The sequence below is a fragment of the Panthera onca genome, chromosome B2 (assembly GCF_046562875.1).
Source record: "Panthera onca isolate mPanOnc1 chromosome B2, mPanOnc1 haplotype 2, whole genome shotgun sequence".
In the NCBI taxonomy this organism is placed as follows: Eukaryota; Metazoa; Chordata; class Mammalia; order Carnivora; family Felidae; genus Panthera; species Panthera onca.
In genome coordinates, this window is record NC_138343.1 from 136498160 (window position 1) to 136518740 (window position 20581).

Below are 20581 nucleotides of genomic sequence, written 5' to 3' on the forward strand. Positions count from 1 at the left end.
AGTAAAATACACATGAGGATGTTGTTTTCCATTTCAATGACATAAATTTTCATTGAATTTGAATCCTCTTAAAATTGTGAAAATAAGAAGATAGTTTTTGTTTATAAGTATAAAATGTCTCTGAGCAGGCAATTCTACATGTAGGAATTTTTCCAAAGAAAAAGATGTACACTACAATTGAGGTAAAATTATATTCTTTACATCATTATTTATAATAGGAGAAAAAAATAGAAATAACCCAAATGTTAAAAATAGGCTATTAATTTTTTTAAGCTTATTTTTTTTTTTCAATGTTTTTTTTTTATTTATTTTTGGGACAGAGAGAGACAGAGCATGAACAGGGGAGGGGCAGAGAGAGAGGGAGACACAGAATCAGAAACAGGCTCCAGGCTCCAAGCCATCAGCCCAGAGCCTGACCCGGGGCTCGAACTCACGGACCGCGAGATCGTGACCTGGCCGAAGTCGGACGCTTAACCGACTGGGCCACCCAGGCGCCCCTAAGCTTATTTATTTTTGACACAGAGAGAGAGAGAGAGAGAGAGCATGAGCTAGAGAGGGGCAGAGAGAGGGGGAGACACAGAATCCGAAGCAGGCTCCAGGCTCTGAGCCATCAGCACAGAGCCTGATGCGGGGCTCTAACTCACAAATTGTGAGATCATGACCTGGGTCAAAGTTGGATGCCTAACCAACTGAGCCACCCAGGCACCCCCAAAATAGGCTATTAATTGAATAAACTCTAATATATTCTTATAAGTGAATACTGTGCAATCTCTAACAAATCACAGTTTAAGAGAATATTCAATATAATGGAATAAAATTTTACAACACAGTTAACTTTCTAAAAGCTTACGTTAATAATCTATAATATACAACAAAAAAACTTATGTACATAAAAAAAATTGAACATGAATGTTTATAGATGCTTTTTGATAGTCATTAAACTGGAAAGAGTTCAAATATCCATCAACTGGTGAATGAATAAGCTGTGGTACACCTATTAAATCGAATATTATTCAGCTATAAAAAAGAATAGATGTTATTAATACAAATAACAATGTACATTATGCTAAGCAAAAGAAGGTATTTACCCAAGTGCAGTAAAAACTTAGGCACATGCACCCAATTGACTATGAATGTTTATAGATGCTTTATTTACAATCATCCAAACTGGAAAGAATCCATTTGTATGTGATTCTGAGAAAAATAATACTACAGAGACATAAAACTGATCAACAGCTGCCAGGGACTAGACATGGGGGATGGGTTGATCACAATGAGACACAGGAGGATTTTTTTCAGGTGGTGGAATGATTATACAAGAGTTGATCGTAGTAATACTTACACAGTATGTGTGTAATCATAAACTGAATGTGTGTTAAACTCATACAAGGGCATACACTTAACAGGATGAAATTTATTATACGTATATCATACCTTAATTATAAACAAGGAAAACAAAACAAAAAAAGAAAATCAGAGGTTAAGACTCTCACAGTAGCCCTTTGTAATTGTTGACAACTCCTGCTTTTAAGCGCTACATTTCACCTACCATTGTTATTTCAAGACATCTTCCTCAATAAAGTTTTGTAGGACTAAATTTTTAACGTATGAGAGACACAGAATACCTAAGGTGGCAAAAGATACTCAACTCGATCACACCAACGCAAATCAACAGACAACAGCCCAATGCCACAAAATAGAAAGTTAAAAACAACAACTGAGAGGATTTTTACTTACTTTTCATGAATTAGTTTTTTGGTATCATCCCAGGTGACCTCTAAGCGGTTTATCTCCCTGTCGACCTCAGATGCAAAGGCCACATCTTTCTGAGCAATTTGTTTAGCTTTGTCTTTCAACCAACATAGTTCATGCTCATGAGAATTCAATTCATCCTCTAACTGATTAAAGACTCTCAGCCTGTGAATCAAAATGTTATTACATTATTAACTTATTAAAGGTAAGAATATTTCTTCTCCATAAAGCACACCTATAGCTATCTGGAAAAACTTTTTTTTTTTTAATTTTTTAATGTTTATTTTTGAGAGAGAGAGAGAGACACTGCGTGCGTGTGCACGCAAGTGGGGGAGGGGCAAAGAGAGGGAGACACAGAAATCCGAAGCAGGCTCCAGGCTCTGAGCTGTCAGCACAGAGCCCGACGCGGGGCTCAAGCCCACAAGGCAAGAGATCATGACCTGAGCTGAAGTTGGATGCTTAACAGACTGAGCCTCCAAGGAGCCCCAGATATCCAGAAAAACTTTTAACACAGCAATTAAATTAAGGTACCTCAACTGAGAATGATGCCTTTTAAACTTAAATTTGCAGAATTCATACTCTACCTTAGGAAACATTTAAAGTCATTTTCGCTGTTCATCAACAACTTTCTATTAAGTCTGTATTCTCTTTCTATTTTGCTTTCACAGTATAAGACTTGAAAGACTAGGGCTGGACTTGTAGGTAAAGTAGGTGAGTCCTTACCATAAGGTCTTTGGTAAAAAGTCCTTCTGTGCCCTGAGGTCCAATTCATGTAAAATAATAATATTTAAGAAAACAGTTGTTTCCTTTCAAATAAAAATAGCTTTATTTTTTGTCCCTAATAAATTACTCTTTGAGCACTTGTAAAATGTGGCCACGTAGAGGCAGCCATGGACTCATAGATTCTTGCATTTTGGTGCAGCGCTGCAAAGTTGATAAAGTGAGTGCACGTGCACCATTCCATTTAATTCCCCAAATGAAGTGGTTAAGAGCAGGCATTATCATTATCTGCACCTTACAAGAAGACAGGGGATTTGCCCAAGGTTGCACAGTGAAGCGGAAGTATGGTTGGAGCTTAATAAACCCGTCAATTCAGTGCAACGTTTTCTATAATATCTGTGTGATTTTGGTGAGTTCAGTGTTAGAGGTATTGACATGGCTCTTGAGCCCAATCCTGGCCTTCTTCTCCAACAATTTTAGGATCGCCTGTCTGTGTAACCTAATTAGGCCAGGGAGAGCCATTCTGCCCTGCAGCACCAACCCGATTGCTGACTCCCTGGGTGAGCTCTTTGTTCTTTTGCTGTACTTGGCTCCTCATGTTGTCTTTCCTCTGGAGGCTATTATTCCATCTCAAATTGTATTCCTTTTTGTAAGTTTGTTGTTACACTAGTCAGCTTATTGCTCACAAGGCGTGTTAGCCTCAAGAGCCATTATTATCTAACTATAAGCCTTTGCTAAATGCTTGATTCCAGTTAAAAGGAAGCACATCACAATGGTCTTGGCGAGATCGACACAATCCTTATCGATTATGGACACCTTGGTATGAACACATTTCAGATGTTTCTCTGCCCCCTGAAAAAAGTGGAAGAGAAATGACCCTGAGAACATAAGTGGGGAAAAAGGTCTATTAAGAAGGAAAAATAAGGGGCACGTGGGTGGCTCAGTCGGTTAAGCGGCTGACTTTGGCTCAGGTCATGATCTCACAGTTCGTGGGTTTGAGCCCCACGTCGGGCTCTGTGCTGACAGCTCAGGGCCGGGAGCCTGCTTTGGATTCTGTGTCTCCCTCTCTCTCTGCCCCTTCCCCACTCATGCTCTGTCTCTGTCTCTCTCAAAAATGAATAAATGTTAAAAAAAAAAAAAAAAAAAAACTTTTAAGAAGGAACAATAACATGAGGGCACCTGGGTGGCTCAGTCGGTTAAGCCTCTGACTCCTGATTTCAGCTCAGGTCATGATCTCCCAGTTTATGAGATCAAGCCCCACGTCAGGCTCTGTACTAACAGCGAGAAGCCAGCTTGGGATTCTCTCTCTCCCTCTCTCTCTCTGCCCCTCCCCTGCTCATGCTGTCTTGCTCTCTCTCTCTTTCTGAAAGTAAATGAGTAAACATTAAAAAAAGAAGAAGAAGAGATAAGATTGAGATGAAGGTTATAGTATTAGAGGAAAAAATGACTTTCAAAATTACGGTAGAAAAATACCCCTGATCCCTTCGGTTCTCTATTAAACTCACCTGACAAAACCCCACCTTAGCTTAAGCCCACTTCTCTGCCTTCTCCATACCTCTGAGCAAACAGTCAAAAGTAGTTGGTGAAAACTGCTCTGCCAAGCTGACTGGTTTCACTTTAAGTGAAGGAATGCAAATCTCAAACCTTACCAAGCTTCCAGAGACATCATTTCCATGTCCTACTGAAGAACCACTTTATACCATTTTCTTTCCGCCAATATCCTGCCCCTCACTCTCAGCTAATGAGCTTGCTCCAGTCTTTTTGAGGGGCTGGCTGCCACCAGGAAGAATTCCCTCAGATTTTTACCACCAGGACTACAAAGCGACTCGAATCCTCTGCCTTCATTTGTACTACAGCAGACGAGGCCTTTCTCCTCACAGCTAAACGTTGTTTAAAAATAGATAACATGGGGCGCCTGGGTGGCTCAGTCGGTTAAGTGTCTGGCCTCGACCCAAGTTATGATCTCACGGTTTGTGAGTTCAAGCCCTGCTTTGGGCTCTGCTCTCAGCACAGTCTGCTTTGCATCCTCTACCCCCTGCTGTCTCTCTGCTCCCTCCCTGCTCTCTCAAAAATAATAAATAAAAAAAAATTTTGTGAATAAAAAAATAAAAATAGATAACATAATCTGTATAGTCTGTTATAAATAAGATCTTAGAGTGGCTTACACAGACACAGCCCTTAGGAAAATCCTTAAGGGAACCAAAGAAATTTTAGTACTTCTTTTTTTTTAATTCTTTTTAAATGTTTATTTATTTTTGAGAGAGAGGGAGACAGAGTGCCAGTGGGGAGAGGGGCAGGCAGAGAGAGAGGGAGGCACAGAATCCAAAACAGGCTCCAGGCTCTGAGCTGTCAGCATAGAGCACAAGCCCTGAACCGAACTCGGATGCCTAACCGACTGCACCACCCAGGCGCCCCTAAATTTTAGTACTTCTTAAGTACAAATTAGTCATTAATTTTACCCTCAGAATATTAAAAGAAGTTGCTAAATACGATCCTGTTAAAGTGTTGCACGAGAGTTAATTCTAGAGCAAAGAAAGAATAGACCGCACAGCTGGCCCCGGCGGTTTCTTCCTACCTCTGCTGAAGAGCTTGACGCGTAGGCTCTTTCAGCCTCTCTTTGTCCGTCCTTTCTTCGATGTCCTCGATGCTTTTCAGCAACTCCTCTTTCTGGTCTTGGAATGCTTTTTTCAATACTGCCAGGGCATCTGCTTCACTCTGCTTAGTTCCCAGAAGGTTCTGGATCCTCTCTAACTCAAAACAGAGGTGATCAGCTGTGCTTCTGCAGGAAGTCCTTTGCTCGGAACTTCCACTTTTAAGATGGTATTGGGCTTTGGCGAGAATGCCGTCAAGACTGACGGCCGTAGATTCTAATGTTTTGGCATCTTGAATCGCACGATTTAGGTCCTTTTTTAATAAGTCAGTCTGTTTCTTATTCATACTGTCGGTGGTTTCCACCGTGTGCCTCAGCCGGTGGAGAACCCCTGACAGAGAGGCGTGGCACTGTAGGAATTCAGCCAACTGGGACAGGGCAAGCTGCCGCCTTCCCACCACCTGGCTGGCCTCCTCAAACAGCTGGAAGCAGTCCTCAGCCTTGCCCTGCAGGAGGTGGAGGTCCTCAGCTCGACCCAGAGCCCCCAGCTTCGCCAGGTGATCCCGCAGGCTCTGCAAGTCTCCCATTTTGCTCTCTGCTTCCGCTTCGTGGTCCTGGAAGGGAAGAGAGGGGTATTGATGGCTCAGATACCCTGCGGCTAATGACACGGACATATTCAGGATTTGTGGTGTCAACATACATTTTTTTTTTTTAACGTTTTATTTTATTTTTGAGACAGAGAGAGACAGAGCATGAATGGGGGAGGGTCAGAGAGAGGGAGACACAGAATTGAAACAGGCTCCGGGCTCTGAGCTGTCAGCACAGGGGCCCGATGCGGGGCTCGAACTCACGGACCGCGAGATCGTGACCTGAGCCGAAGTCGGCGCTCAACCGACTGAGCCACCCAGGCGCCCCTCAACATACATTTTAAACGGGGGCGCCTGGGTGGCTCAGGCGTTTAGCATCCCACTCTTGATTTCGGCTCAGGTCACAATCTCACAGTTTGTGAGTTCGAGCCCGGCCTCAGGCTCTGTGCTTATCAGCACGGAGCCCGCTGGGGATTCTCTCTCTCCCTCTCTCTGCTCCTACCCTGCGTGTGCTGTCTCTCTCTCAAAAATAAATATATAAACTTAAAAAAAAACAATTAACAAAGATACATTTTAAATGCAACGGATGGTGTAGGATTTAAAGGCCATCTTTAGCGAATCTTTCAGAGACGTTGTTAAAATTTCCCAATTTCTCGTCTATATGTTTCACGTGAAACACAACGCTGATTTGAAACTAATTTGTTCCGTGGAAAAGACTGTCATCATGCACAGAAATAGTAAAAGGAAATTTTATATAAATACATACATATATATGCATAATTTGGAAGATTTAAAATATATATGTATGTACATAGTTCTAGTATATATAATATGTAAATACTATATTATAGTATATATAATACTATTTTATATTTATAGTCAAAAAACCAATCACCGGCCCATAATGGAGTCACTTATGGTAGGTCATGTCACCAAACTGGCACTTCATACTTAACCCAACTGCAGTTTCAGACTCCTCCAGAAATATAGTGTTAACTTGTCAGTCAGGAGTTTTCTGGCCATGAAGTAATCTGTCACAAGGGGCCTCTCCTCCCCCCTCCCCCATCCAAGGAAGATGAGGTCATCTACAAGATAAGACCCCAGCTCAACCCCTAAGGGAAAGTGACCTTGCCTGAAAGGATCTTTTCTTTTCTTTTGCTAAGAACTTCCTTGTCCCACTCTCCTTCCTGGGGAAACCTTCCATTTTGTACAACCCCTCTGAGCTCCTTCCTATTTGCTGGATGGGATACTGCTTGATTCACAAATTATTTAATAAAGCCAGTTAGATCTTCAGATTTACTCAGTTAATTTTTTGTTTTTTTAACAATTCTCTCCCTCTCTCTCTCATATATATATATATATATATATATATATATATATATATATATATAACAATACTATATATATATGCTATATATAAAATATATTGTAGTCTGAAATTTTTAACACACACACACACACACACACACACACACACACACTAAAGCTAATTCTAACAAGAGTTGTAGGAAAGAATAATAGGAATAGATTAGCCTCTCGTTAGAGGCACTGGGTGAAGCAGATGAAAATATAAGGTTTTAGCTCCCTCCTTTACAGAAATGAATATGAACTCCATGAGACTATTGTATAGGAAATCTGACTTGCTCACAATAAATCATGTTTGAAATCTCTTAGAGCATTGCTGACAATCTCAGCATGGCTCCCATTAAAGAGAAATTACTATCTTAATTTTGACCACAATGGCCTTAATATTCTCCTCAGCTTGACTATTACACTTTAGAAAGCTTCTTTGAGCCTTGACTTAGGAGAATTTACAAATTCATTCTCTGCCCTTTTGAGATACAAATCTTTTTAAAAGTTTCTGTACAGTTACAACCCAAGAACGTTTCTCAGGAACATGGGAGACGTCCTTTCCAAACCAACACACTGAGTTAACAAATGCTTGATGGTTTTACCCTAAGGAAACTCTGGTTGATGTGACTGATTTATGAGCTTGTTTTGTTGTAGAAGCTGAGTGACCACAGATGAGCAAAGACTAGAGCAAGCTGGGAAGAATCCTTGCAGTTGTGCAGAAGGGACCAAAAGTGATATAGAGTAACCTCTATGATGATATATACCCCTCGATCTCCCCCAGCTGGTCATGCTCATACCGCCATCTAATGAACATGTGTCCCATGAAAGACACAATTCCTGAATGCACAGCTCAGAAAGGAGAATACCTCCCTTTTCCCCTATATCCATCTTAACTCCTTATCCTTAAATGCACCCAACCCCAACCCTCTGGGGAGACAAATCTGAGCCAGCCTCTTATCTCTGTGCTTGGCAATAAATCTTTCCCTCTGCAAAAGCCCAGTGCTATGGTATTTGGTTTTCTGTTGCATGATGGCAAATGAACTCTTTTCAGTTTGGTAACACTTTTGAAATATAATCATGAAGGAAGATAGTGCCCCCATCTCCCTGTTGCTTTCTAGGGTAGGAGCCCAACTTCAGTGGGCACTTGCTCTAAGTGATAAAACTACTTGAGGTCATAACGATATGACCAAGTACTATTCCTCTGGGGAAATCCAATTAGCAGAGCTGGCACAAAGTGAGCACTCAATAAATATTAAATGTTTTATCATTAAATATTGTTATAAGTTTATTATGTAGCTTATCTCCAACTACCCCAATACTTGATCAATATCTGATTTTTTAAATATTTTTTTTATGCCAGGATAGATATTACACATAATTTATAAATAAGGAAAATAAATCGTGAATTTTAAATAACTTTCAACCTAAAGAGTAATTCAGAAAAACTGTATCATTAAAGCATTGGAATTCACTATTAGTATGATAGGGAAAGAAGTCGGACGTTCAACCAACTGAGCCACTCAGGTGCCCCTAGTCTCGGCCGTTCACTTTTGAATGCCCCTTGTCTGCAAAGAGAGCTTTCATACTATTCTTGCTTTCTGATCTTAAACTCTAATAAGCTTGTGCCTGCTGCTCATTTTATTCTGTGTCTACCTCTTCATTCTTCAAAGCAGCGAGACAAGGAACCCTGGGTCTTAAGGTAAAAAATCCTGCAACATTTGTTTTCAACATTGGAACAAAACAAACCAAGAAGTTTAAAAAGGAACATTCTTGTCCCTTTACCCTAGAAATCATTTTTTGAAGTAACAGTGTCTTAACGTGATTGCCTATTTTATCTGAGGTGGTTTTATCTGCTTAATTGATCTGCATAACACATTGCCTGGACCCATATGCTCAATTATTAAAACATTTGCATATGAATGCAAGGTTAACTTGCTGTCAAATGGTTGGATATTTAAAAAAAATATTGCTTTTCTTTATAATTCAAGGACTCTCTTTTATGAATAAATTCTTTGATCTTAAAAGAATGCACTTTACCTTGTGCCTAGCAAATGCTGCCTGATGGTCTGTTATGCTTATCTCCGAAGTAGTTTGTAATTCACTGAGAAATAGCTTAATCCAGACAGAAAAGGAAAGCAGCAGTTCATCAAATTGCTGGTGTTCAGAGACCACAGACTGAAGAAAATTAATCCTATGTAGAGAAAGGTGTTAAAAGTTAAAACGTCCCGCAGATGAACAGAAAAAGACAATGACACATTTTTGCAGTAAGTTTAAACAAGGGCAAAAGTGATGTGGTCATACATACAATGACAAATCAAGACCCTACAATTCACTCTGTAGGTAACAGCCAGGAATGGTTTTAATGTAATCAGAACATTATCTGCCAAGCTTAAACATGGAGGCAATTTCCTATAGCACCTAGGAAGGTGAACTCCAAAACCAAAATTGTGGTCTATGAGGGACCCACATAGTCAACTTCTCTGACCTCATCTGATACAGCCCTGCACCACACTGCGACTGCCTCAGTGGAGGAATACCATGTGAGGCAAAATTCTAATTACCATTTTTTTCCTGTACACAAACAGCTTGGGCAAAAACAATACAAACATGAGCAACCCTTTCTGTTTCGATATATTGCAACCAGTTTGATCATTTGCCCTAAATGTAAGACTGAAATTTTGGACTGAAACTCATCAGAAATGCTAATTTTTGAGCACTTTGAGGTTCTTTTCTTTCTTTTTTAAAAATTTTAATTCCAGGGGCACCTTGGTGGCTCAGTCCCTTAAGCATCTGACTCTTAATTTGGACTCAGTCACAATCTCACGGTTTGTGAGTTTGAGCCCCACATCGGGCTCTGTGCTAATCCCTTTGGATCGTTTGTCTCCCTCTCTCTCTGCCCCTCCCTCATTAGCACTCTCACACTCTCTCTCAAAAATAAATAATAAAACATTTAAATAAATAAATAAATAAATAAATAAACTAAAATTTTAATTCCACTATAGTTAACATACAGGGTTATATTAGTTTCAGGTGTACAATATAGTGAGTCAACAACTCTATACATTATCCAGTGCTCATCACAATAAGTGTTCTTAATCCCCTTCACCTATTTCACCCATTCCCCCACGCACCTCCCCTCTGGTAACCATCAGTTTGTTCTCTATAATTAAGAATCTGTTTCTTAACTTTGTCTCTTTTTTTTTCTTTGCTCATTTGTTTTGTTTCTTAAATGCCACATATAAGTGAAGTCATATGGTATTTGTCTTTCTCTGACTGACTTATTTTGCTTAGCATATACTGTCTAGATCCATCCATGTTGTTGCAAATGGTAAGATTTCATTCTTTTTCGTGGCTGAGTAATATTCCATTGTATACATACCACGTCTTCTTTGTCTATTCATCTATCAGTGGACACTTGGGCTGCTTCCATAATTTGGCTGTTGTAAATAATGCTGCTGTAAACATAGGGATGCATATATCTTTTCAAATGTGTTTTTGTATTCTTTGGGTAAATACTCAATAGTGGAATTACTAGATCACATGGTAATTCTATTTTTAATTTTTTCGAGGAACCTCCATGCTGTTTTCCACAGTGACTGCACCAGTTTGCATTTCCACAACAGTGCATGAGGGTTTCTTTTTCTCCACATCCTCGTCAACACTTGTGTTTTGGATTTTAGTCATTCTGACAGATGTCATGTGATAGTCTCATTGTGGTTTTGATTTGCATTTCTCTGATGATAAGTGATGTTTAGCATCTTTTCATGTATCTGTTGGCCACCTCCACGTCTTTGGAGAAACGTCTGTTCATGTCATCTGCCCATTTTTAATTGGATTATTTTTTGGATGTTGAGTTGTATCAGTTCTTATTAAGTTCTTTACATATTGATATATTTTGTTTGTAAGTTCTTTATATATTTTGTATACTAACCCTTTATTGGGTATGTCATTTGCAAATATCTTCTATTCAGTAGGTTGTCTTTTAGTTTTGTTGATTATTTCCTTTGCTGGAGCACTTTTATTTTTTAAATGAAAAAGTAATTTTTCCCCCATCTATACTTATCTGAATAGTTTGGTTAAGTAAAAGCAAACAAAACTCTGTTTTCTTACCTTATATGCTAACCATTTTAAAAAAAAGAATGATATAATTTATTTTTTTTTTTTAGAAAACCCAACCTTTTGCTAATTATCTGTGGCAAATCTCTCCATCTCTCATCCAACTGCTCCAAATGTAGTTTCATCATTTTCACATCATCTTTGGAGGCCACTGAAAATAGTGATTCCTTCAATTGCAAAAGGTTGCTATAGACTGAGGCCTGGGATACAAGTTCGTTTTGCAGTGCCTGAAAGAAACAGAAAACATTGTAGATCTCATCCCAGCATGATCAACGAAGAAGGACCATGTGACACAGGTGGTTGTTGTCCAAAGGCTTTGCAAAACAGAAGTCATTGGGACCAGGCCTAAAGAGAGTTTTTATTACCCGATTGAGAATGAATTTGCTTAACCTTTAATGAAACATTTAAAATGCTACTAAGACCTGAATTCGTTTTCTGAAGTCTGAGTTCTATTGAGTTAGGCAACTTTCTTTCTGCAGAATTGCTTTCAAGATGAAGAAACGGAGGAGGTCAAGCGAATCAAAGGAAAGCTATTGCTAAAGAGAAACAATGCATTTCTAACAATAATAGAGATGGGATTCTGGGTACCAGGAACATGGTCTCCCTCTTCCTTTAGAGACTATATTTCCCAAACTGGGAAACTTTAAGGCTCTTCATTTTGTTTTCATGCCACAGAATGACTTATTTTTAATCAGGCGACGAATCTCTGAGGTGCTGTGAGGGGTGCATAAAAATTGTGGTTCCCATCTAATACGAGATGGAAGATAAACACTCGTAACATGGCATTGAGTGGGATTATAATGTAGTGTGGCACATAGCAGATGCCTGTCACCATGCTTTCTCCCCTCCTGAATGAGGCCAATGTGTGTGATACGAGGAAACGTGCTACAGGTTTCGGAGGAAGGAGTACATAGCCTGTGGATGGCAGGAAAGATCATAAAGCAGAACTGGGACCTAGGCTGAGCAGGACAAAACACACACAGCCAGACTGTGTGGATGTACAAGGAAGGTTCAGAGCACAGCGTGAGGCAGTTTGGCAGATACTGTGCCCGGATGCAAGGATCTCGGAGCCTTCAGCCCCCTCCTGGTCCCCTAACCCACATAGCACTTACGTTCTGTGTAGAGATGTGTAGGAATAGTTTTATATGGCCAGATAGCTTTGTGTCATTTTTAAGAAAAAGAGCTGTGACTTCCCTTCTTAGAACACCTTATGGTGTATTTTAAAAAAAATAAGAACTTGTTTTTCATTGTGGACTGATGATTGCTCTCTAACCTCAAAGCAGGAAACAGTCACTGGGACTGACTTTCTCCTTCTGAGGAGCGACCCTTTGGGCGATTAATGAACAATGTCAGTGTACAATAAAACAGAAAGGCAGCAGGACCAAGAGTGTGGGAAACCCTCAAAGTCAAGCAAGGAGAAAATGTGAACATAAACTTGCCTGTATTGATTGAAGTTCACTCTCTACTTTGACTCTGTCTGCAGAAATGTCCATTTCTGGAGAACTGGCTATTGCCTCACACCGCTCTAACCAGGTTAAAAAGGTTGACAATTCTTTCTCTAGCCTAAAGAAAGCAGAGGTGAGAAACGAATTAATCCAAGATTATCATGCCGGAAAACTCAACGTTTCCAAAGTTGCAGGGTCCAACACTAACCATTACAAATAATACAATGTCAGTTACATTATTCCTAGATATGAAGGCAAAAGAAGAATAAAAAGCCCATTCCCTTCACGTTCATATAGGTATTTGTACACACGTTTCTATCTGTGTAATACGAAGGTACATATATATCCTCTCCACTCTCAGGGATCTTCATCATCTAACAAAGACCAAGATGTTCCCATATTAGACACATGAGTTGATGTGTTTTACCACTGGGATGACTGTTTCCCAACAGCTGGTCCGGAATTTCCTACCTACGAGTGGCAGTTGAAATCCATGCTGCCAACTCGGGAAGGAAAGTGGCTCACCTCTGCCAGTGGGCCAGCAGGTTCTCGAGCACAGCCTGCCTCTCCTTGGCCCGACTCCGTGTCTCCTCGTACCTCTGCTGCAGGGCCGCGGCCTCTTGAACGGAGGAGGTGCCTCTGTTAGCCACCTTCTGGGCGCTGGCTGAGACTGTGGTCACTGCACTGTTCAGCGCCTCCAGGGCCTGGCAGAGGTCCTGACATGAGGCAAAAGGACAGCAAAGGAAGCACAACATCAAGAAATGAGGCTTACGTCTTTCTTTGAGACCTGTCACCACCCCAAATTTTCCCTAAGTCATGATAACCAGCAATGGAATAAAAATGACTCTGGCCATGATCTTCAGCAAGACATCGTCAGTGAGAGAGTTACTTCATGCATATAGAAGTCAAAAATGAAAATGGAAAGGTTTTTCCCCAAATAAGAATTTATTGCTGTATATCTGAATAATTTCAACTTTCCCTTAACGATGCAGATAATTTGTGAAAATTATTATTCATTTTATGCCAAATACATGTTTTAAAACACGCTCTGTTTAATTTGTAAGAACTATATGTAACATGCAATCATCTCTATCAAAAATATATGGGGAGTGATATAGCTGACATGTTTGCTAACAGGAGTGATAATAACGGTGCCTCAGTGTTATGTACATTTCATATAAATGCATTTAATCTTCATAAGAATCTTTAGAGTTGTGTTCTTTCAATATCCTCATTGTACAGATCATAAATGATGACAGAGAAAAAAAATAATCTGCTTTAAGAAATCTAAATGTTAGAAAAAATAGAATATTATCGTCTCTGGTACTCAGTTATTGACTTAGTTAACTATTTTTTTTAATGTTTATTTATTTATTGAGAGACGGAGAAAGAGTGTGAACGGCGGAGGGGCAGAGACAGAGAGGGAGAGAGACAATTCTAGGCAGGCTCCATGCTGTCAGTACAGAGTATGACGGGGGGCTTGAACTCGAAAACCGTGAGATCATGACCTGAGCTGAAACCAAGAGTCGGCTGCTTAACCAACTGAGCCACCCAGGTGCCCTAAAAAAATGCATTCTTATTTTAAGTATTCAAATGATATAAATTCCACTCCCCTTTGCAGGTATTCCTTTGTCAACTGTTTGCTTTCTATCACTGTAGCTCCTGCCCTAGGCACATTATATGTGTGCATCCATGCACGTATATAGGGACAACGTGTGTCATCCATGCACGTATATAGGGACAACGTGTGTGTATATATATATTAAGTAACATATTTCTTTTTAGCTTTTTTTCATGCCTGATTCTCCCCCTCTGCTCCTTCCCCTAAATTTTACCAAAGGCATCTGTCTGTTACTTTGCAGAACACCTCACAGTAGTTACTAGTTCAGGCACCAGACCAAAAACACTAGTCATCAGTGAAAGATTAGTGAGAACATATTCTTTGCACATCTGGGTGTAGTGAGTTAGAATCTAAAATCTTCTATGCACATGCAGTTTTTTATGCACATTTAATTTTTTATAATGCCTGCAAGAAGTAACAGAATTTACTAAAGCTATAATCCGAAAAAGTTACATGTCTTAATTATGAGAAAGAAATACATTGTAAATGAATACTCCTTTCATATGAATTTTTTAATAAAGATTTACTTGCGTACTTATATTTCCTGTGTTACGTGAAGTATGTTTGATCTGTATCGTTCCTCAAGTAACATAAAAATCCTTTCAATTTTAACTGCCATAAAAATATTTACTATGATTTCAAGCAGGAATTATCAGATTCCTCTTACCATATGTTCTTGGAGAATTTTGTATGTTTCTGTGGCTGAAGAACATATTTTAATTGGATCAGCAAGTTTATCTTCAAATTCAGAGACAGACTTCTGGATCTAAAACATTAGTGAAATACAAAAATAATGGTGGGGAAAATGCATGTCAAAGAAGAAAAAGTTATTGAGGAAGCAGCATGCCTATCTTTTTGGATAACTTTCAATATAATGATACTATATATAGATATATTTTTTAAAAAAAATCTAAAATTGATGTGTCCCACTGTTTGAAAGGAATAGATAAGCCTTAATGCCTAATCTGAACACAATGTATAATGACATTTTTATATTACCTCAACAAAGGAACCCCGTGAATATTTAAAAAGTTGGTCATCATTGACAACTTGGTAAATGATTGGCAAATTGTATCTTCCCTTAGTCTACTCTTTCGGGACTATGTATTGCATTTCATTATAAATGCAATAGGCAATAGTATCTTTGGCACGCACAGACCCATTCTTACCTTTCTAAGATTCTCTTCAAACTTTTGCTGCTGAGATAAATGTCCCAGGATTGTTCCTTCCAAACACTGCGCATGCTCTCGGAGTTCTTCCCAGTACCTTCTTATTTGTGTCAACTTGGCTTTGATGCGAGCAGATTCTCCAGTGGTGACAAACTGAGCGAAAGACTGAGCTGCTTCTTCTAGCTCTGTTATGCAGCCGATCTTGCTTTCTATTTCCTGAATTATGACCTAATATTTAAAACAAGGAAAATGACAATGTAGGCTGAGCAAGCTTGTCTTCCTGAAATAACAGATTATCTGCACAGAGAGAAAATTAGGAGAGATTTTCTTAGCTGACATTTCAACATACTTGGGCTATTAGAGAGCAACTATGAACAAACATCATGTTTCCTGACCTTATTTGGGGAGGAGAGATGTGTAGAGTGTCTGAAAAATACAAACTGATGGCGGTCGTGCTCACTGCATAGAGAATAAAGGGAAATACCTACTCCTGTTGCAGTGAAGTGAGCAGAGAGATGTCCCTGTATTTCACTTTTTTTTATTTTTGTAGTTCATGTCTTACTGAAAACTAGAAGTCTCTCTAAAGGTACAGAGAATTCCCGCTTATCCTGTGAGCTATGCCTTGTAACCAGTGGATCTGGGGAGCACTGTGTTCCAATAACTCATAGAAATGCTAGTATTGACATTCACTCAATTTCCCTCTAACTTGGTTGAGTATTTCATATTTTCCCAAGGCAGAAGCTTTTCTGATTCCACTCTTACCTAAAGCCAGCCTTTTCAAATTTATCATCTAGTCTTTACGCCAGTGGTTTCCAAATTTGGAATACATTAGGATCACCTGGCCCCCATCCACAGGGACTCAGACTCAGCAGGTCTAAGGTGAGGCCTAGACTTTGCATTTCTTACAAATACCCAGGCGCTGCTGCTCCTACTGATGCGGGCTCCACTCTGAACTACTGCTTTACCCATTAGCTGTGGCCTCTACAGTGAAGCACCTAGACTAGAATTCCCATTTGGAGCGGGACGATCCTTTATGTATTCGCTAACACGTGAAAAGCACCGATGGCCACTAAGGATGTGGGTGCGGGAAGGAGATATGTCTATCATATACATAGAGGCTTATTTATGCGTAAGAGAATGAACATGATTCCTCTGAGAAAAAGAGCCAAATCTTCCAATCAAATAAAGCCAAAACTTCAGACAAGTCTCAGTTTCAAGTAAGTTAAATGGAGAATACAACTACCCTAGGAAAAAAAAAACAACTGTGTGACTTATGTCTACGTGAGACTACAGTCAGAAATAACTTGCCTAGATGAGACAATCAGGAATAATTTACATCAGATTAGTGCCAGGTGCTCATCACTTATTTATTTTTATTTTTCATATGCATAACTACAGCGGTATCTCTGATAGATTTGTTATTTGAACATGAACACAACCTTTCTTCGTTTTGCTGTTTTTCAAGGTGATGTTGTAGAAAAATTACTCATAAATTCAACAAATATGTATTTACGTCCCCTAGGTGCCAAAAAGGGTTTTGGGTGTCTCAGTGAAGCAATCTTCATTAAGACCGAAGTTCTTAGATTTTAGAGTAATACGTGTCACCAACAAATTCATAAATGCAAACTATGGAATCATACTGTTGGATTCTAATCCAAAAAGGGTAGATGGAAGATGGACCCAGTGTATCTTTTGTAAATTATCAACTAAGAATAGGAAAATCAGTCAATTTAGAGTAGCATGTAATGAAACATAAAAGTGGGCTTCTAGATAAATATCCTTGTGACAATGCAAATACTTCATAAAGTTTAACCCCAAGGTTGTTTTCAAGTGAAATGCTATGACAAGTGTTACCTTATTTCTAATATTTCCTAGATCATCTTTGGTTTGGAAACAGAAAGTGAACCTATTAGCCTAAATCCACAGTACTAATGTATTCCACACCATCTTTGCTTATTTCTAGCAAAAACTTTTTTCCATTATTCATATTCATTTGGTACATTTTAGACAGTTTCCAAAATACCATATTGGAATATTAAAATGTCTTTTTCATCTAACGACATGGAAATCTACAATTGGATGTTTATATATTTAGAAATAAAATGTGTAATCGTTTTATTTCCCAAAGAGTAAAGAGGTGATGACATTTGATCATTGATATAGTTCAGAAGTCCTGGAAATGAATTAAGGTTGAAATAACAGTAAAATGAATTATGGCAAGAATAAACAAATTAAAAAGGGTATGCCAAAAATTTTTGAAAGAAAATTTTTGATAAAACTATTTAAATGTGCTATTCTTTGTTTTGTTAGGATGTAGTGAAAGGGTTAAATGATAACTTTTAAAAACAGCGTTAGAGATTAAACATATTTCATGAATACTTCTTAGTGGATTGGCATCTATTTTCCCTAGTATACCACACAAGACATTAACAGATTCCGTACACGAGATTCCACATAGCCTTGAGTGCAAAAGATGTGTGATAAACCAGGATAATCTGCACGGTAATGTAAGCTTAGCTAAGCACCATCGCGCCCTTCCGCAGCGCACACGGGAATCACTTGTTCTGAGCCACACTGTGAAATACCTTGGTATTTATATTACTATTTTTAATTGAATGAAATGGCAGTGGGTTTTCCCCTTCCAAAAACATGAGACTAGATAGAAAAAGAAGTGGCTGCATTTTGTAAGTGTGTCGTGTAAAAAATGTATAAAAGACAGAGAATTCACGTCTTTCAGTCCTTTTCTTCTTCAACTATTTGAATGAAGTGAATAATGACAGTCTATGCACATGGTTATTTTAGAGCTGGGAGAGCTAAAGTATCAGGGCATCTCAGTTTGTGCCCAAAGGCCTTCATACATGAAAGCATTAGAGCAGTAGAGTCTGATTGTTTCACCTACAGAAAGTCATTTCTCCTCCTTGTGGTTTGGGAGGGTAATTGCCACTAATACTTGAGCTAGACATTTGGAACAATACTTACAAAGTACAGTTGTAAATGATGAATACATTTCATGTTGTATAAGTGAATCAACAGAACACTCCAGTGGGGTTAATTCAAAATCAAGGAAAAGAATAATGTAACCATAAAAACATTTTAATGATATTGCACACAATGCTGACTTTGAATGCGTAAGTCAGAAAATAGTAATACATAATTCCAACTATAAAGTGTTGCCCAGTATCAATCAAGACCTCTTAGCTCATCATTTTGTGTGAATTGAATTTTAATAGAGTCACATAGCAATGAGAGATTTGTCGTGGGGCCAACTAGCATTTGATGAAATGTAAGAAAGGACTTCTTAAAAGCTAGACATGGATTATAAACGTAACGTGTGATCAGGTCACCTTAATCTGGTTGATTTGCATGTCCATGGCAGATGATGAAGTTTCCAAGGCATTGAGTTCTTTTTCTTTCTCAGTTATCCAGACGGACAGGGTCTCAAAATTATTGCCAAAATGATCCCACTTGTTTTTCACCATTTCCATGGTTTTAATACTAAAATTAACCAAATTAAGTAAAGAAAATGCAGTATTTTAATAGAAAACAACAATACAGTTTCCTTTAAATTACCAGATGAAAAGAGAGTGAAGACACTTGTGACCATGTCCAAGTTGAAACTATTGGAACAGGAAAAAAATGCACATTCGATCCGAGTACTGAGTCCTCATGTCTCCCTATCTATCTCCTCTGAGAATGAGCATTTAACGAGGTAGTATCTACACTATGTTATGAAAGGAACTGTGCTTCGAACAAAATATTGCTGGGTCCAAAGGGGTTTGAATCCAGGTATAATCTAGGTAAACTCTACACATGACCAGTAGCTGCCAGGACTTTCAATAAGCCGCCCACATAGATTCCACTGCACAGAGCCTTTTAGCAGTCTGGATTTTGTGGACAAGCTCCTTTTGCTCTTAGAGCAGAGATCTGCAGGGATGCTCTACACTCAAAGATCTTTATAAAATGCATCTTTATGAATCAAGATAGAGCTTTTAATCTGAATCCCATGCTGCCTTGCAGGAACTGTTTTATCATTAGAGTTAAACCTGCAATTTATAATCTATAATGATTTGTAGCTATTCTTAGATGTTTGTACAGTCTTGATTCCAAAAGACTCTTATACGTTCTTGTACATGAGCACCCTAACTGCTTTTAGAAAATTTGGGCTTTATTTCTTATAAATCTAGTGAACAAAATTTCAACTATAGATATTCAGTTTGTATTAGCTATGCGTATATAATCATGTGATTATGGCTTTTAGTTTAGAAAAAAGACTAAGAAACTAACAGTATATCATTAAACGGATAAGTCCTTGGGTTAAAAAAAAAACTGAAAGAATTTCCCTGTTTACCAAAAGGCACTTGAAGACATCAAGAAGAATGCAATGGCATCATTGAATGTCAAATTAAATAATATTGCAGTCTCAAATGTATACCCTGGATGTGCCTAATGCTCTCATCAGTACAGGTAATGCAAACTAAGTTATGTTGCAAGTTGTCATATGAGACAGATTCAAATGGGCATTTCTAACAAAAGTAGCTTCTTTTCTAACAAACTCTAAGTTTCATTTTTTCCATAACTTGGTGGATAATATTTAAAATAAAGTTCTCAAAGTTTTAAGTCCTAATTTCCTTTAGACTATTTAACAAATTTTAAAGTTTAGGCAGATGTACAATGTTAATTTCAAGGTGTTACTAGTATTCAAAACAAGTTTCACATATTAAAATTCACCTTAGAAATTATGTCCTCTATCTTAAGAATAATAGGTGTTGGTGATCTGCCAGTAAAGAACTTTGAATAAAAATATGCAGCCATATTATTTTGAGGAACGTTGGCCGTATCTTCACACATTTTTCCCCCTCCAGATTTTTTGTGTGTTTATTTTGTACATAATAGCATACCATAGGCAATATTAAATGTTTAAAAGTAAAATAAATTTTTGAAGTTGAGTTTTGGAAATAGTATATCAATCAGTGACAATTCAAATATTGAGGCATTGTAAACAAGCTCTGGAAACTTCTTGGAGATGGAGACACTTGGTCTGTGTTATCTATAGTTAAGCCTAGCATTTACACAACAAAAGTGTCTCTTCTTCTTCCTCACTGGTGACAGCAGAATAATGCAGTAAAAAAATTATCTGAAATACTGGTTCTTTTTTTGAGATTGTACGAAGGCCACAGAATTTAATAGATATGGCTTTCTCATGAACAAGATCAGTTTGCAATGCCAAA

General features: G+C 38.5%; 1 protein-coding gene across 18 annotated transcripts in view; it reads right to left on the reverse strand.

The window, feature by feature from the left end:
• The window catches only part of SYNE1 (spectrin repeat containing nuclear envelope protein 1), a 470951-nt gene that overhangs the window by 257695 nt on the left and 192675 nt on the right, over positions 1–20581 (reverse strand). For all 18 annotated transcript variants that reach the window (XM_078447468.2, XM_078447476.2, XM_078447472.2 and 15 more), the window contains 9 exons: positions 18698–18848; positions 15354–15581; positions 14852–14950; positions 13089–13279; positions 12558–12681; positions 11179–11345; positions 9040–9193; positions 5048–5676; positions 1738–1917 (listed from right to left, as the gene is read on the reverse strand). In XM_078447468.2, coding sequence (XP_078303594.2) covers positions 1738–1917; positions 5048–5676; positions 9040–9193; positions 11179–11345; positions 12558–12681; positions 13089–13279; positions 14852–14950; positions 15354–15581; positions 18698–18848 — 1923 coding nt within the window. The remainder of the gene's footprint in view (positions 1–1737; positions 1918–5047; positions 5677–9039; positions 9194–11178; positions 11346–12557; positions 12682–13088; positions 13280–14851; positions 14951–15353; positions 15582–18697; positions 18849–20581) is intronic.